This window comes from Eptesicus fuscus, chromosome 9, assembly GCF_027574615.1.
Source record: "Eptesicus fuscus isolate TK198812 chromosome 9, DD_ASM_mEF_20220401, whole genome shotgun sequence".
Classification (NCBI taxonomy): Eukaryota; Metazoa; Chordata; class Mammalia; order Chiroptera; family Vespertilionidae; genus Eptesicus; species Eptesicus fuscus.
The window spans coordinates 29,226,829-29,244,453 of NC_072481.1; the positions used below are offsets into that span (position 1 = coordinate 29,226,829).

General features: G+C 35.7%; 1 protein-coding gene across 1 annotated transcript in view; it reads right to left on the reverse strand.

The window, feature by feature from the left end:
- CCDC30 (coiled-coil domain containing 30) overlaps nucleotides 1-17,625 on the reverse strand; it is a 75,990-nt gene that overhangs the window by 35,874 nt on the left and 22,491 nt on the right. The window contains exons 10-13 of the mRNA XM_054721249.1: nucleotides 10,606-10,731; nucleotides 8,980-9,111; nucleotides 7,219-7,388; nucleotides 4,376-4,517 (exon numbers count right to left, since the gene is read on the reverse strand). Of these exons, the coding sequence (XP_054577224.1) occupies nucleotides 4,376-4,517; nucleotides 7,219-7,388; nucleotides 8,980-9,111; nucleotides 10,606-10,731 (570 nt within the window). The remainder of the gene's footprint in view (nucleotides 1-4,375; nucleotides 4,518-7,218; nucleotides 7,389-8,979; nucleotides 9,112-10,605; nucleotides 10,732-17,625) is intronic.

Sequence of the window (17,625 nt, forward strand, 5' to 3'; positions counted from 1 at the left end):
CTTCTTTAAGAAGAGACATTTTAAAAAAGAGGTACATAGTTAGAAAGAATAAAATGGCAATAAATACGTACCTATTAATAATCACTTAAAATGTAAATGGATTAAATGCTTTAATCAAAAGACATGTGATATCTGAATGGATAAAGAAAACAAGATCCATATGTAGATGCTGTCTACAAAAGATCCACCTCAGAATGAAAGATATACACAATGTGCCGCGCCAGCACAGCCAAGGGTTTGGCGAGCCTGAGGGAGGGCTGGTGAAGGATGAAGAAAAAGACAGACAGAGAATAAGCTGGGTCTAGGTGGATCTTCTGTGCCTGGCTGAGGCCACAGAAAGATCCAGACTGCAAAGCTGATGCTTTATTTATAGTCAGGGGCAAACAAGGTAATTTACAATGTTCTTGTAAGTTTCACTTGTTTTGGCAGCACTTGCTGCCCCTCCCACAGCCCATTAGCTACCCAGGAAAGATCTAGGGAGTAGTCACAAGATCAAGCTTAATTATGCTTAGAGGGCTATGCCCTCCAAGCTGGGACTTGTTTTCGACTTTGCCAGCAGGTCAGTCTGAGGCTTAATCCTTTAACCGCTTCCTACAATACAAACTAAAAGTAAAAGGATAAAAAGATATTTCATGCAAATGGAAATGAAAATACTTTTATCAGACAAAATAGACTTTAAAACAAAGGCTCTAATAAGAGACAATGGACGCTACATAATGATAAGGGGAGCAATCCAACAAGAGATATAACCTTTGTAAACATTTATGAACTCAACATATGAACACCTAAACATATAAAGCAAATCTTGATGGACATAAAGGGACAGGTTGATAGTAATACCATTATAGTAGGGGATTTATATTTTCTTGGTTTTTTACAGAGAGAAAGGGAGAGGGATAGAGAGCTAGAAACATCGACTAGCTGCCTCCTGCACACCCCCCACCGGGGATGTGCCCGCAACCAATGTACATGCCCTTGACCGGAATCGAACCTGGGACCTTTCAGTCCGCAGACCGACGCTCTATCCACTGAGCCAAACCGGTTTTGGCTATAGTAGGGGATTTTAATACCCATTGACATCAAAGGATAGATCTTCCATACAGAAAATCAACAAGAAAATGGCAGCCTTAAATGGCACTTTCAGGGCATTTCACCCCAAAGCAGCAGAATATACATTCTTTTCAAGTGCATATGGAACATTTTCTAGGATAGACCACATGTTAGGACACAAATCAAGTCTCAATAAATTTAAAAAGACTGAAATCATATTAAGGATCTTCTCTGACCAAATGATATGAAACTGTAAGTCAATTATACGAAAAAAATTAAAAACACACAAAGTCATGGAGGCTAAATAATATGTTACTAAACAATGAATGGGTTAACAAGGAGATAAAAGAAGAAATCAGATACAAATGAAAATGGGAACACAACAACCCCAAATCTATGGGACACAGTGAAAGCAGAGGGAAATTCATAGCATTACAGGCCTACCTTAAGAAACAAGAAAAATCTCAAATAAATAACCTAATCTCACACCTAAAGGAATTAGAAAAAGAACAACAAAGAAAGCCCAAAGTGAATAGAAGAAAGGAAATAATAAAGATCAGAGTGTAACCTGGCTGGCGTGGCTCAGTGGTTGAGCATCGAACTATAAACTAAGAGGTCACGGTTCGATTCCCAGTCAGGGCACATGCCTGGGTTGAGGCTCAATCCCCAGTGTGGGGCCTTCAGGAGGCAGCCGATCAATGATTCTTTGTCATCATTGATACTTCTATCTCTCTGTCCCTCTTCCTTCCTCTTTGAAATAAATAAAAATATATTTAAAAAAGATCAGAGAGTAAATAAAATAGAATCTAAAAAAACAAAAACAAACGTTCAATGGAACCAAGAGCTGGTTCTTTGAAAAGATAAACAAGATTGATAAATCTTTAACCATATTCATTAAGAAAAAAACAGAGAGAACCTAGAGAGTATTATGCTAAGTGAAATAAGTCAGTCAGAGAAAGACAAATATTATTTCACTTACATGTGGAATCTAAAGAACAACACAAACAAAACAGAAACAGCTCAGAGAACAGAGAACAGACTGATGGTTGCCAGAGGGGAGAGGGGCTGGGTGGAAAAGGTGAAGGGACTGTGAAGTACAGATCAGTATTAGACAAGTCATGGGGATGTAAAGTACAGCATAGGAAATATAGTCAGGAATATTGTAATAACCATGTATGGTGCCAGATGGGTACTAGAAATATCAGGGAGAACACTTTGCGGAGTATATGATTGTCTAATCACTATGGTGTACACCTGGACCTAATACAAAATAATATTGAATATAAACTATAATTTAAAAAATGTTTAAAGGTCAAGTTCTAGAGTAGACAGACCCAGATTTCACCACAATGCATCATTCTGGGCAAACTATTTAACTTCTGTAAAGCCTAAGTTTCCTCACCCATAAAGTAGAAACAATAATATTCCTGTCTCACTGTACTGCTGAATATATACAGGGTGGTATTCAGTAGAGTGCTTAGAACACAGTAAATATTCAATAATGTTATTAAAAACCCATGAAGCTAGGTTTTAAACCTATAAAATTGAGATATTCATGGTGGTTTGAACTTGTTTCAAGAATATAGGGAAAGTAATATCTAGAATTCAGCTATCACAACATCAATGTTGAACAGCAGAAATTAAGCCCCCAAAGGCCATCAGCAGCCACAAATACATATGAACAACAGAGCTCACATATTCAAGAGGCTCTCACAGTTCTTTTTCTATATATTTACCATGTATAAGCATTCTTCAAGTTTGGTGTCTGGTCTCAGCCTAAAGTTGCTTAAATTTGCACATGATTAAGATGACACAACACATATGGATAGCAGCTAGATACTAGACACTCTAATCTGACAACAGGTGCAGACCACAAAACTGCACACACACACAACCTAGCCAGTTTGGCTCAGTCTTTAGAGCATTGGCATGTAGACTGAAGGGTCCCAGGTTCGATTCTGTTCAAGGACATGTACCTCGAACCTCTATTGCAGGCTCAATCCCCGGCCCTGGTTTGGGCACATGCAGGAGGCAACCAAACGATGTGTCTCTCTCACATTGATATTTTCCTCTCTCTGTCTCTCCCCATCCCTTCCACTCTAAATGAATGAATGAATGAATGAATGAATGAATGGAAAAATATCCTCAGGTGAGGATTAACAAAACAAAAACAAAAAACCCTCTGTTCACACACAAGAACTTTTAAAAAAGAACAACCTATACTCATCAGTAGGTCAGAGAACTCTATACACAGAAAAAGGTTCTGAAATTACTACTGCATGGTTCACTCCAGAAATAAAAATCAGTCTAAAATGTATTTCCTTCCTTGCCTGCTTAAAGAAGTAAATGAAATTGTGTGTGTGTGTGTGCGCGTGCGCGCACACGCGCGCGCTTTGGGAAATGTAAAGTTCAAAATAAAAATGTTATTTCTTTCCCATGAGACCCACATCTATTTTGTTTATTGGATCTCAAAATAGTTGTCAGAAAGGTGAGTGCAAGGAAATCTTAACTTGTACAAGAATTAACCTGTAGCCCTAGCCAGTTTGGCTCAGTGGATAGAGTGTCAGACTGCGGACTAAAGGATCCCGGGTTCTATTCTGGTCAAGAGCACATACCTTGGTTGCAGGCTCCTCCCCGACCAGCCCCGGCCCTGCTTGGGGCATGTGCAGGAGGCAACCAATTGATGTGTTTCTCTCACATATTTCTCTCTGTCTTTCCCTCTCTCTTCCTCTATCTCTAAAAATCAATGGAAAAATATCCTTGGGTGAGAATTTAAAAAATAAATAAATAAATAAATAAATAACAAAAAAAATAAAAGAATTAACCTGTAAAATTGAGGTGTAAGAACTGAAGTGTGACTGATAGTAATTTCCTTCATTTTTCCTGGAGGCAGATCTTTGGTAAATAGCAAAAGCCGTATTTAAAATAATTCTATAATTATGGTCTTTTTCCTCCAAAACAAAGTATTTTGTACATCTAAACTAGGTACCAGGAATAGAAAATGTGGCACAAATCCTGCCATTCCCTATCTTACCTGCCAGGGCAGATGGCGATAATTAGTTTTTGTTTTTTCCCCTGTTGAGCCTCACTGGAGCCTATGAACCCTTTATAATAAAGTGCATCAAATGAGGGGCTTAGTTCAGATTTTAGCTGCTATCTTATTACCATTCAGGCTGTGGTTATGATATAGTTCAACAAATATACATTTAATGATGATATAAAAAATAATGGTTTTTAATCCACAGCTGGTCAGAGGAGATGGCACCTACCTTGGCATTAGGCCATATCTCTGAGACTGAAGGGGGCTCTAATTCATATGGCTCACCTCTCCTTTAAGCCTCACAGCTTCCTCAGGCTTCAAGGTCAATTGCTGTTCTTCCCTTTTCATATCTTGGTTCTGTTGTAAGTCCTCCTCTTTCTGCCTCTCTGTTGGAGTTTCTTTCAGCTTACTTTCTCCTAGTTCAGAACTTGGTTAAATATAACAATAAAAAAACTATCAAAATGCTCATTCTACTGGCAGAATATGGAGGGGGAAAATCTACCAGTCAAGAAAGTATTGCAAGAAAGATTTTCAACTTGAAATCTATAGATCAGTTATCTTATAATAAAACCTTAAAAACAAATGAATCTTATTTTCTTACTCACATTCAGGAAGATGACACAGCATAGACTTTTGTCTACACCCAAACAAACAGTTTAAGTGAGTTTTTCACTTTTTCAACTTTTAGTATGGCCTTGGGCACACAGAGCTTATGAAAAAAATTTAAAAACCACTCAATAAGCACTAGGCACTTTGGCAGGCACTAGGGTTATAATAGGACATAATCCCTACCCTAAGAAGTTTATAATTTAGTGAGAAATAATAAGTAAACAACTATTTAGATTAAATAATAGTAAGTAATCTGAGGCCTGATAAATAAGTAGGCACAAGCTAAGCAAATGTAAAGGAAGAAGTGTGTGCATAAAGTAAACCCTCGATTTAACGAACTTAAGATTTAATGGACAAAATTTCCGGTCCATATGTTATATGTGAAAATTAACACCCTATTAATCTTTTTAAAAAAATTTCTTTATTGATTAAGGTATCACATATTTGTCCTCATCAACACCCTATTAATCGTAAAGTGCTTTTAACCAAGATTTGCTTATAATTAAATTAACAGGTTATTTTTTTGTTACTAATTCACTGTTATTTTTAACAAATTTTAGTGAATAGGCCATGTGTTGGAAAAAACACTATAGTGATTTTGCCGACATAAATATTACATATCTACAATTACAGCCTACATATTTTAATCCAAGAGTCACTGCTCACTCTTAAAAAATGTTTGGGGAATGATTAGCACGTGATCATACCACATTATGAATGGTAATTGGTTCTGTTGTCGTGTAGCATGACTTTCTGCAGCAGTTTTAGCCATACATTAGTGCATTGGTTTACTCATGCATTCACCAGACCTATTCTGCATAAATTAAAAATTACAGTAATACATATAGAAAACTTTTCGGTGAAATTAAACTTTTCATACACACTTAACTTTAATGACACAAACATGTCTACATAAGTAAAAACAGGTAAATTAACTAATCTGTCAATTTTTTAACATACACATTTGGAAAAACTACTTTATTATATAATGGACTTTCGGCTTTAACAGACACCTGCTTGCCTGAATCAGTTTATTATATGGAGGTTTTACTATACACTATTCTAGTGCTCAAAATTAGATTTTTCTCCCCTCCTCCCCAAACAAACCTAAATGCTGTGATTAGCTTCTTGGCTCTTTGCTCGTGTGACCACTCTCACACCTGTCCCTCACCATCTCTCCAATACGCTCTTCACCCTTCTGCAACTAGGTAGGTTTCATGATGGTGAATCTTGACTCAGAGCTCACTCTAAATTTAAAAACCAGTTTTTAAGAGAACATGAAATTCAGGGGCTCCAAACTGGTAAAACAATCTCCTCTCTTAAAACATTTATTAAGATATAAATTTGACTACACCTACACAATATTTTCCCAGTTCATTAATGCTGTCTCCTTTAGTATGGCATATAAGTAAAAACTGACAGCTATTGTTTCCTTTCGATGATCTAGTTTTAGGCTTTTGCCTATGCAAAATTTTTTAAAATATATTTTATTGATTTTTACAGACAGGAAGGGAGAGGGATAGAAAGTTAGAAGCATCAATGAGAGAGAAACATCGATCAGCTGCCTCCTGCACACCCCCTACTGGGGAGGTGCCCACAACCAAGGTACATGCCCTTGACTGGAATCGAACCTGGGACCCTTCAGTCTGCAGGCCGACACTCTATCCACTGAGCCAAACCAGCTAGAGCATGCCCATTCAAAATTTTATTGCATCTATTAGTTTGTGTGCAAAAATAGAGTGCTTTTACCCAAGCCTCAAAGTTTCTGTGAAAGATACTTCTGGTGAAAAAGTAGAAATACTAGAGTTAGAAGACAAGATTAACAAAAAACAAAAAAAGAAAAACCAGAAAGAAAAAGGTTTTCAAAATAAAACAACGGTCAGATATAATGTTAAATAAAACAACAAAAACACAAATCTCTCTGCAGAGGATAGTCTTAATTATATAAAAAATACATAGGTATATATTTGTGTACAGAAAAAGAAGACAAGAAAATTTAGGATGTTAATATCTCTCCATGGTGGGAATTATGGATTATTACAATCTCCTTATAATTTTTCATGCTTTAAAATTTTTCTATGAAAAGCATATATTTACCCTGGCTGGTTTGGCTTAGTGGATAGTGTCGGCCTGCGGACTGAAGGGTCCTGTGTTCAATTCTGTTCAAGGGCACATGCCTGGGTTGTGGGCTTGATCCCCAATAGGGGGCGTGCAGGAGGCAGCCGATCAATGATTCTCTCTCATCATTGATATTTCTATCTCTGTCTCCCTCTCCCTTCCTCTCTGAAACTAATAAAATTATATTTTTTTTAAAAAAGAAAAGCATATATTATTATTTTTAAAAGAAAGAAAAAGTTTTAAGATGTAACAACATACCAGAAGATAAACTTTGGGGAATGCTTGCTTATAACTAATTTTTCCACTCACATTATTTGGAATTCAATGTCAAATTGAATGATAAAGCCAAATAAAATGTACCCACCAAATAATTAAAGTGATATGGGATTTTCTCAATTTACCAGAGTTCCTCTCTCTCTTCCTTTGGGCTTTGAATCTCTACTTCCAAAACTGGTAAATTAGACATGAGATCTTTATAAATATTTTCATTTGTAAAAAAATTAGCAGCTGCAATATTTGTCTCTATAGTAAAATGATTTAATTTTTGAAATTCTTCTGCAATCTTCAAGATCTGTGAAGTAAAAAGACAAATATTCTATTTTGCATATTCTTATGTATAATTGTGAAAAAATATATTGATTCCATTAAATGATTGAGTAGGTACTGCCTTAAATAACAGAAATGGACATCCTAGTTGAAGTGTTCTTTCAATTTAATACTTTGCAGTTATTACTACATATAATCTAACCCATTTTTACCACAGACATAAGGATGTGTTTGATTCTAGGAACACAATGAATGTAATTCTAAAGATCAATTTAAGTTACTTTATGAGATTCTTTTGTTTGGTTTTCTAGGCTTTTTCACTTCTCTGAGGATATAGATTATAATCTTGAACTGGTCCTTAGGGGATGGGAAGATATGGATAGGTGAGAGACTATAGCACATTTAAAGCATTTTAAGAATGAGCAATATGATCAAAGGCACTGGTGTGGTATTTGAACAGAAGGAAGGAGAATGGTCTTAATGGAGTAGAGGCTACAAAATGAGGAGCTGAGGAAATAAGGTAAGATTGAGAGGAGCAGTCACTTTATGAATGGACTTCAAAGAGAAGAATTCTTAATAGGCTTGCATTACTTTTGTAAGCAGGAAAAAAAAAGAGAGTTTCAAAAGGCTACTTAATCATTTTTTAAATGGGGTCAATGTAAAAATTTAAACATTGCAGCCCTAGCCGATTTGGTTCACTGGATAGAGTCTCAGCCTGCGGACTGAAGGGTTCCGGGTTCGATTCTGGTCAAGGGCACATCGTACCTCAGTTGCAGGCTCCTCCCAGACCAGCCCGGGCCCTGCTTGGGGCTTGTGCAGGAGACAACCAATCAATGTGTTTCTCTCACATTGATGCTTCTGTCTTTCCCTCTCTCTTCCACTCTTTAAAAATCAATGGGAAAATATCCTCAGGTGAGGGTTAAAAAAAAAAAAGTAAATGATGTGTACTTTTCAAAAATTTCAATGTCATGAACAACAAAGACTGAGGAACTGTTACAGATTAAAGGAGATAGAGATGTAATGTATGCTCCTGGATTGAATCCTGGACTAGAAAAAGTTGTTCCTCTTTTGCAATAGAGTAGAACAATTGGTGAAATTTAAATATGAGCTGGAGATTACATAATAGTACTATATTAAGGTTGATTTCTTGATTTTGAGGTCTACTATGATAAAGAGATAAGGTCCTTAGCAAACATACATGGAAATATTTAGTGGTAAAGGAGTATTAACTATGACTCCAACTTATTCTTGAAGGGTTCAGAAAATAAAGTGTGTGTATGTGTGCAGAAGGAGAGAGAATGCTAAAGCAAACATGGTACCATATTAACATTTGGAGGGATGAAGGTATATGAGAATTCCTTGTACTATTTTTGCAACTTTTCTGTAAGTCTGTAATTATTTCAAAACAGTTTTTTTTTTTTTTTTTAATGAGAGAGAGAGAGAGAGAGAGAGAGAGAGAGGAGAGAGAGAGAGAAAGAGAGAAAGAGATTTTATAATAATAAAAGAAACTCCAATTTCCAAGCCATCTCTTTCTGAAAATTAACTTCCTTTTATCTTATTCTCATAAAAGATATGTCATACATTGAACATTTAAATACTTCATAATTCAGTCTCACCTTTGTTTCTAAATCAGAATGTTCTCTTTGTAGCAGGTTATATGCTATTAAAAAATGGTCTTCTGCTGTCCCTGGAAAACTTTGAATTTCATTATAAAGATATGTAAGTTCTGACTTTGATTTTTGCAAATCCTGACAAAGAAATGAAGATATTTAGTAGAATAAAATAAGACTTTGCCCATAAAAAGTTTAATATATATAAAAAGGAATCTTTGAAATGATCCTGCCAAATTTGTCTTACAGGGGATGGGCAAAAGTAGGTTTACAGTTGTAAGTATGTAAAACATAGTTAATAAAGTTACTGTAATTATCATAACCTGCATGTCTTTTTTCATTTGAACAACTCTAACCCTACTTTTGCCCACCCCTGTATTTCTACCTATCCTCTGGCAGCAGGCTCCTTTCTTAGTAGTTAAAATAAAGGTTATTTAAATTAGTTAATTAAACTGAGCATTCTTTTTTTTTTTTTAATTGAGCATTCGTAATTTCCATCATTCACAGGTTCAAAGCCTGGGTTTTGAGACTCATTTCTGCTTTATGCAAGGCTTATATAGAGGTAAATTCTGCAGCAATTCCTGCATTAGTTATAGCATCTGTTTCTAAATGTATCTTTTTAAAAAGTTGCCTTTTACAGAACACTGCAGCTGCACAGTTTACCTTTAATCTTGTGACTACCCCATGAGGTAGGGTTATTGAAACTGAGGCTCAGAGAACTTAAGTGACCTGTTTAAATTCACCTAGTCTGGAAGTGGTAAAGCTGAGATTCAAACTCTGTGTTATTAACTACAAAGTATGCTACCTTCCTTAACAATGTATATGCAGTAACTTAATCAACTAAGTTTTCCTCTAGTTCTCTGATATTTTTTCCATGAGAGAAAATACTTTAGTTAGATGTAATTCTTAATAATTTCTACTTTGATGACAAGTATATACAGTATTTGACTGGTGGATGACAGGCCTGAGAGTCAGTCATGGTGCTCTCTGAAGAGAATAGGTGATATTCTAGTAAATTTACTTTAGGAGAGAAGCTACGTTATATTCCCAAAGCCTTGAAATCAGGGGGAAGAATGTTGATGGGGAAAGCATTGGGTAAAAAGGAGAGAAGGTAAGGAGTGGCCACCAAAACAAAAACACAGGAACAGGGCAAGTGATATCAATTTCCTATCTCATTTCATGGAAAACTCCCCCAGGTCAGGAGGATGGGATTTGAAGCAATGCATTAGCTTTCACCCACCCGGCAAACTGATTGTCACCACCCTCTGAATTGGTCATCTAAACTTCCATGAACTCACTTTCAGGTCTCTCTTCCACAGATAGGCTGGTTATGTCTCCTGCTCGACCTTTCCAAGATGGCAGGACAAGTGGTTAAAGGGAGACACAAGTCCCTGACACTGTGACCACCATAATGAACACCTGCTTCTTAACGGGCTGTGCTTGGCTAGTGTGAGAACTCAGCTTGGAGAAACAGTCACCCTATTATTACTAATATAAATACATATTCTACAGCTATTATTTATTTTAAAATAAAAAGTAAATGATAATATGAAATATTTTTATTAACAAAAAACATTTTACCTAAATTAGAAATGTGAAAAGAGGAAAACAACATCCTAAATAACAAAATACCTCTCTTTCAACTTCCAAAGCCTTCTGTATAGTATTATAATTAGATGTCAATTCCTTTCTCCTTTCTCTCTCCTCTGACAACTCACTTACAAATATTTCAATGTTTTCTTGGGTCATTTTCAATATCTGCAAAAGAATTTTTATATAAGTAATCCTATATATAATAATGTTTCTATAAATTCTGATAATAAAAAATTATCTGCCTAACTCAATTATACAGTCATCTTGGGTAGACAGAAAGCTGAGAAAAATAGTTCATGGTACCATAGCTCATAAAATACACTTTTTCCCCTCTAAGCCTGTTTTCTCAACAATAAAATGGAGCTAATATTCGCCCTGTGTACATTAGAGCCATCAGATAACAGTAAAATGTGATTTTGAAAGTATTTTGTATATTTTAAGTACCCACCAAATATAAGGTACATTGAAAATTTACTGAATTGATGATAACTGCAAAAATGTTGTCAGTTACCATTTATTTAGTGCTTACCATATGTCAGGCATTATGGTAAATGCTTTACATGCATTATCTCATTTTGTTTTCCCAGTATTCCTATGAGATTGGAACTACTATTACATTATTTTAATAGAGAACATAGTGTTCCCTTCGATAGCTCAGCTGGTAGAGCGGAGGACAATAGAGAACATAGATGAGGCTCAGATATATTAGATACTTTGCCTAAAGATACACAGCCAACACTGGGATTCAAACCAAGTCTAACTTATAACCCTTGTTTTATTTTATTTTTATTGAATTTTTGACATATTAATAATTGACATATAACATATTATTTTCAGGTGCACAACATGATTTGATATTTGTGTATTTTGCAAAATGATCACAATAGTCCAGTTAACAACCATCACCCTAGATAGTTAAACATTTTTATTTTCCTTGTGATGAGAACTTTCAAGATCCACTCTCCTAGCTACTTACAAATATGCAACATAGTACTATTAACTATAGTCTCTAGGATGTACATTAGTTTACCCTAAATTCATTTTTAAATGGGCCCCTTCCTGACTTCCTGCTTCTCTGTTACCACTGATCACAATATTAGGAAATAGATTTACCCATTTCTGAGAGTATATTTTCTCCTTTTGCCTATTTTCAGTAATTTTAAAGCATCCTCTTGGAGTCTGCCTCACCTGTATTAGAAAATGCAACTAAAAATAATCTTTTTATTCCTTACCTCATTCAAATCTTGTACTTCACTATCTTTTGACCTTTCATACTGATTTCTCTCCTTTCTCCTTATATGCCTGATAATTCAGGCTGTAAGTTGGAAATCTTAGTCCTAATAAGTCACCAGTTAAAATACATACATACTTGTGTTATTTTTATTTTAAAAAATACTGAAAAGATAAGCTATATTTCTTAAGTACCTTTCCTGGAGGTTATATCCCTGAAATCTCTCCCTACCAAGTTTCATCTCGTATCTGGTCTTGGATCTTTTGGAGAATTGCTTTATTATGAGCCCTTGCTGCAATCTGGCAACTGAACCAAAAGGAACAAGTGCTGAAAAGACACTGCAGAATCCTGATGGATCTAAATTACTTAAACTGATAATTTACCTATAAAAATTTCCAAATGTAAGTTTTTATTGTTGATTGGCCCAATAACAAAATTATGTGCAAAAGAGTTTGTAAGTATTTAGATGTAATTTAGAAAGACAACATTGATATTACTTTTATTCAGAACTAGGTTTCAATAGAAACTTCAACTAAGTCTTTAGTTTAATTCGGACATAAAAATATTCATTTACTTTTGCTGAAGAAAGAAAAGGGTTGATCAAAGCGTTTTACTGAATTAAATTTTGGGGCAAGTGTTCTGGAGTTTTGCTATGAATATTTCTAGATTCATAACTTACTGCCAGATGTGTATTAATCCTATAGATTAAAAAATTCATTAGTTTAGTAATGTTGATTATCAATAATTTACCTTTCATATGTTTAATATCAATAAAACAGGAATAGCAATCCTAAACTGCTGAGTTGGAAAGAAAGAGGAACACTACTGGGAAAATGGATGCTAAATCCCAAGTGTAACTTTTACAAATCCTCCTGTCTGGTGAAATGGACAAAAGACCTATTTAAGAACCATGTTGACTTCTTAGCAGCAGTGTACAAGTTCACAGGGAAGGCTATATTCTTCCCCAGAGCAGCTTCTCCTTCTTTACCAGCCACCATTGCAGTGGAAAGCATTTTTGTACATCCACACATGTCATGTTGATGCATTCAACACCCAAGGCCCTACCCTTACAGATCTGAGATGCCTCAGTACCAAGTGCAAGAAACATTTCAACTCAAAAATGAAAACCCCTCTTATGTCCTTTGTGTTTTCTCAATAAAAGAATGTCATGTATTTTAATACCATAACTTAAAAAATATATGTATATGAAATTTATCATCACCATGGAATATTAAATATAGTTATGTATTTAGGCAATTTATACACTTAAGTCTGGCGACCAAACTTTAAAACAGAAAAACACAGGAAAGGTGAAGCAAATAATGTGAGAAATGAGTGTTGGGATATAGAAACCTCTGGGTAGCTAAAGAGAGCCTACCTCACCTGTCAGCCAGCAGTATACAAGGAGGAAGACTAATGGACTTGCTAGAGAGTAGCCTCATTGGCATGGGGTAGCGGCCAAAGACTCTGGAGAACTGTGTAACAGTTCAGAATTTTCCACTATCAGTGTTCTACTATCTGAAAGGTAGGGATCATCTTATGCTCTGAACCAAACTGTATCTCCCAGACACAGTATGGTATGAGAAGTGTTACTGCCATCCCCCTATTTGCTTGCATTGTGCTGTACCCTATCACAGGCACAGTCAAAGAGATGGCAAATGCAGGCACGTAGAGAATAAAATACTATGCAGTCATCACTTCCAGGTAGAGATGGTTTATGTGCTCCGTGCAGCGCATGCCATTACCCCCACAAGTTATAATAAATCCCTAATATAAATCTTCACAAGAGTTGCTATGCTATAATAAGTGAACTCTAGGGCCAGACAAACCTGGATCAATTCCTGGCTCTGCCTCTATACTTTGGTCAAGTTCCTATAAATTCTCTCAAATATGAACTAGGAATACTCTACTAACCTTAAAAAGGGCTGTTACAGAGATTACATGAGGTTGTGTTTATAAAACACCTAGAACAGATGGTGACATATGACAGATGACCAAAATATTGTGGCTATTATTATTCCTGCCAGGTACCTAACATTTCTTATATTTTAAGCATCTTTTTCTGAGGACAGGCATATTAGCAGCAGTGAGATGGTCTACTTACTGTTAAATCTGTCTACATTTAGAAATGGGTAAGAAACACAGTCATATCTTGAGGAGCCTGCTTGATTTAAGGGAGTACCTTTCTTAATTATTTGTCCTTTTTAAGTCACGGGACCGCCCCGCCCCCCCCTCCCCGTTTTCAAAATAATTCTTATGAGGAAGCTGTCTGCCGAGTGCCCAGAAGTGGAGGCTTCTCTGGTTTCAGTGAGGTAGCAGACCTAGAGATTTGCATCTGTGGAACAGCAAGGATTCCCTGAAAATCAAGGTGGCAAAAATATGGGTTTTGTAGTCATTTAAATTTGAAATCTTGACTTCTACTTTTATGAATTTGTGATCTCAGCTTTCTCATCTGTAAAGCAGGGTGAACAATACCTACCTCTCAGCATTTCTGTTAACATTCAATGAGTTATGTCAAATCCCCAGCAGTAAAGTCACTACAACATTAGTTTCCATTCTTTTACTTCCTTTTTGTAGGAAACCAAAAGTAAAGTAGTCAGAGAAAATGACCTCATCCTAACTTGACAGCATTTGCAAAGACCCTATTTTCAAATTAGGTCACATTCACAGGTACTGGGGTTAGGACTTTAACATATTTGGGGTGTGGACCACAATTTAGTTTATAATAGAGACTAATAAACAGAATATATAAAGAGCTCTTGCAACTTAACAATAAAAAGGCAAAATCCAATAAAAATTGGCAAGGATTTAAAGACATTTTCCAAAGAAGATATATAAATGGTCAATAAACACATGAAAAGATGCTTAATATCATGTCATTCAAGAAATGCAAATCAAAACTACATTGAGATAGTACCTCACACCTAATAGAATGGCTATAAGAAATATAGAATATATCAAATGTTGAAGATGTGGAGAAATTGGAACTCTCATACACTGCTGATAAATGGTACAGCTCCTTATGGAAAATAGCCTGGCAGTTCTTCAAGAGGTTAAACACAGAGTTAACATATGACCCAAATATTCCACTCCTAGGTACATACTCAAGAGAAATGAAAACATTTTTCACACAGAAGTTTGTATATGAATGCTCATAGCAGCATTACTCATAACAGCCACAGAGAGGAAACTACCAAATGGCTATCAATTGATGAGTAGAAAAATAAAATGTATATATTCACATAACAGAATATTATTCTGCCACAGAAAGGGATAAAGTACTGATTCATGCTACAATATGGTTTTATTTTGAAAACACTATGCTAACTGAAAGAAGCCAGATGCAAAAGGCACATATTGTATGATTCCATTTATATGAAATGTACAGGATAGGCAAATTCCCTGAGACACCAAGTAGATTAGTGGTTGCCAAGGGGCTGAGGGCATGGGGGTATGGGAAATGGCTACTAATAAGAATGGGGTTTCTTTTTAGGGTGATGAAAATATTCTAGAATTAGATAAATATTCTAGAACAGGTGTCCTCAAAATACGGCCCGCAGGCCACATGCGGGTGTTTTTGCCGTTTTGTTTTTTTTACTTCAAAATAAGATATGTGCAGTGTGCATAGGAATTTGTTCATAGTTTTTTTTTTTAAACTATAGTCCGGCTCTCCAACGGTCTGAGGGACAGTGAACTGGCCCCCTGTTTAAAAAGTTTGAGGACCCCTGTTCTAGAATTATACAACCTTGTGCAATTTTTTATACTAAAAATCATTGAACTGTGTATTTTATTTTTAAAAAAATATTTTTATTGATTTCAGAGAGGAAGGAGAGGGAAAGAGAGATAGAAACATCAATGATGAGAATCATTGATTGGCTGCCTCCTTCATGCCCCACATTGGGGATTCAGCCCACAACCTGGGCATGTGCCCTGACCGGGAATCGAACTGTGACCTCCTGGTTCATAGGTTGATTCCCAACCATTGAACAACACTGGCTGGGCTGACACTGTATATCTTAAAAGGGTGAATTTTACAGTGTGAAAATTATATTTCTATTTTAAAAAATAAATTTAATTAAATATGTATGAGATCTGTGTGCTGAAAACGGTAAAACATTGCTGGTATAAATTAAAGAAGATCCAAATAAATGGAAAGATAGACCATGTTTACTCATTAGAGAATTCAATATTGTTAAAATTAAATTTTCCCTAAATTGATAAAAAAATTCAACGAAATCCCAATAAAAATTCTAGCAGGCATTTTTGTCAAAGTTGACAAGCTGATTCTAAAATGTATATGGAAATGCAAAAGACCTAGAATAGTCAAGACAACTTTGAAAAAGAAAACAAAGTTGAAGATGTTTTCTTTCTGATTCCAAGACTTAAAATAAAATGAGAGCATAATATTATCCTAAAAACAAACACATAGATAAATGGAACAGAATAAACTCCAGAAATAGACTTCCATAATTGATTTTTAATAAAGGTGCCAAAGTAATTAAATAAGGAACTAACTGTCTTTTGGGAAAAAAAATATTTTTATTGATTTCAGAGAGGAAAAGAGAGGGAGAGAGAGAGAAACATCAATGATGAGAGAGAATCATGGATCAACTGCCTCCTGCATGCCCCCTACTGGGGATCAAGCCTGCAACCCAGGCATGTGCTCTTGACCAGAATTGAACTCAGAACCCTTCAGTCTGCAGGTTGATGCTCTATCCACTAGGCAAAACCGGCCAGGGCCTAACTGTCTTTTTAATGAATGATTCTGGAATAACCAGGTATATATTTGGAAATAAATAAACCTCAACCCTTACCTCACACTATATACAAGAATATAAGAATTATGATCTGATGGAACATAAACCTAAATGTAGAAGCTATAACTATAAAATCTTTAGAAGATGGGAAAAATATTTTGTGCCCGTGCTGTAGACAAAGATTTCTTAGATAGGCTTTTTGTGTCCTATCATAAAAATATTTTTAAAAAACCATTGATGAATTGGTCTCCATCAAATTTTTAAACAACTACTCTTTATAAAACACTGTTAAGAAAATGAAAAGACAAGTCATAGACTAAGAGAAAGTATTTGAAATACATATATCTAATGAAGGACTGGTATCCAAAATATATAAGGAATTCCTACAACTCAAAATAAAGAATACATATAACTCAATTAAAAATGAGCCAAACAGCCCAGCCAGAGTGGTTCAGTTGGTTGAGCAGCATCCCGTGCACCAAAAGGTTGCTGGTTTGATTCCTGGCCAGGGCACATAACTGGGTTTTGGGTTTGATCACCAGTTGGGAAATGCAGGGAAAGCAAGTATTATTTCTCTCTCATATTGGTGTTTCTCTCTCTCTGTCTCTCTGCCTCTCTCTCTCTCCTTTCCTCTCTCTAAGCATGTCTTCAGGTGAGGATTTTCTTTTTAAAAAAGCAAAACATTTGAACAGATGCCTCACAAATGAATGTATACAAATGGCCAAATGGGCACATCAAAATATACTCATTGTCATCAGACACTCTCAAAAGTCCCCATATGCTTGCATCTTTGTAAAATTCTTCTTTTCTTTAAAGAAACAACCCATTATATTCTTCATATTAGTTGTTCCCTGTGGAAAAGAAATGAACAGAAACACAGACTCTGAACCTCAATTTCTTCCTAAAATCTAATTGGCTGAGCAATATAAAAAGACAAGTGATAAGAAGAGAGTAGCAGCCTGGCTGATGTGGCTCCGTGGTTAAGTGTCAACCCATGAATCAGGAGGTCACAGTTCAATTCCCGGTCATGGCACATGCCTGGGCTGTGGGCTCGATCCCTAGTGGGGGGTG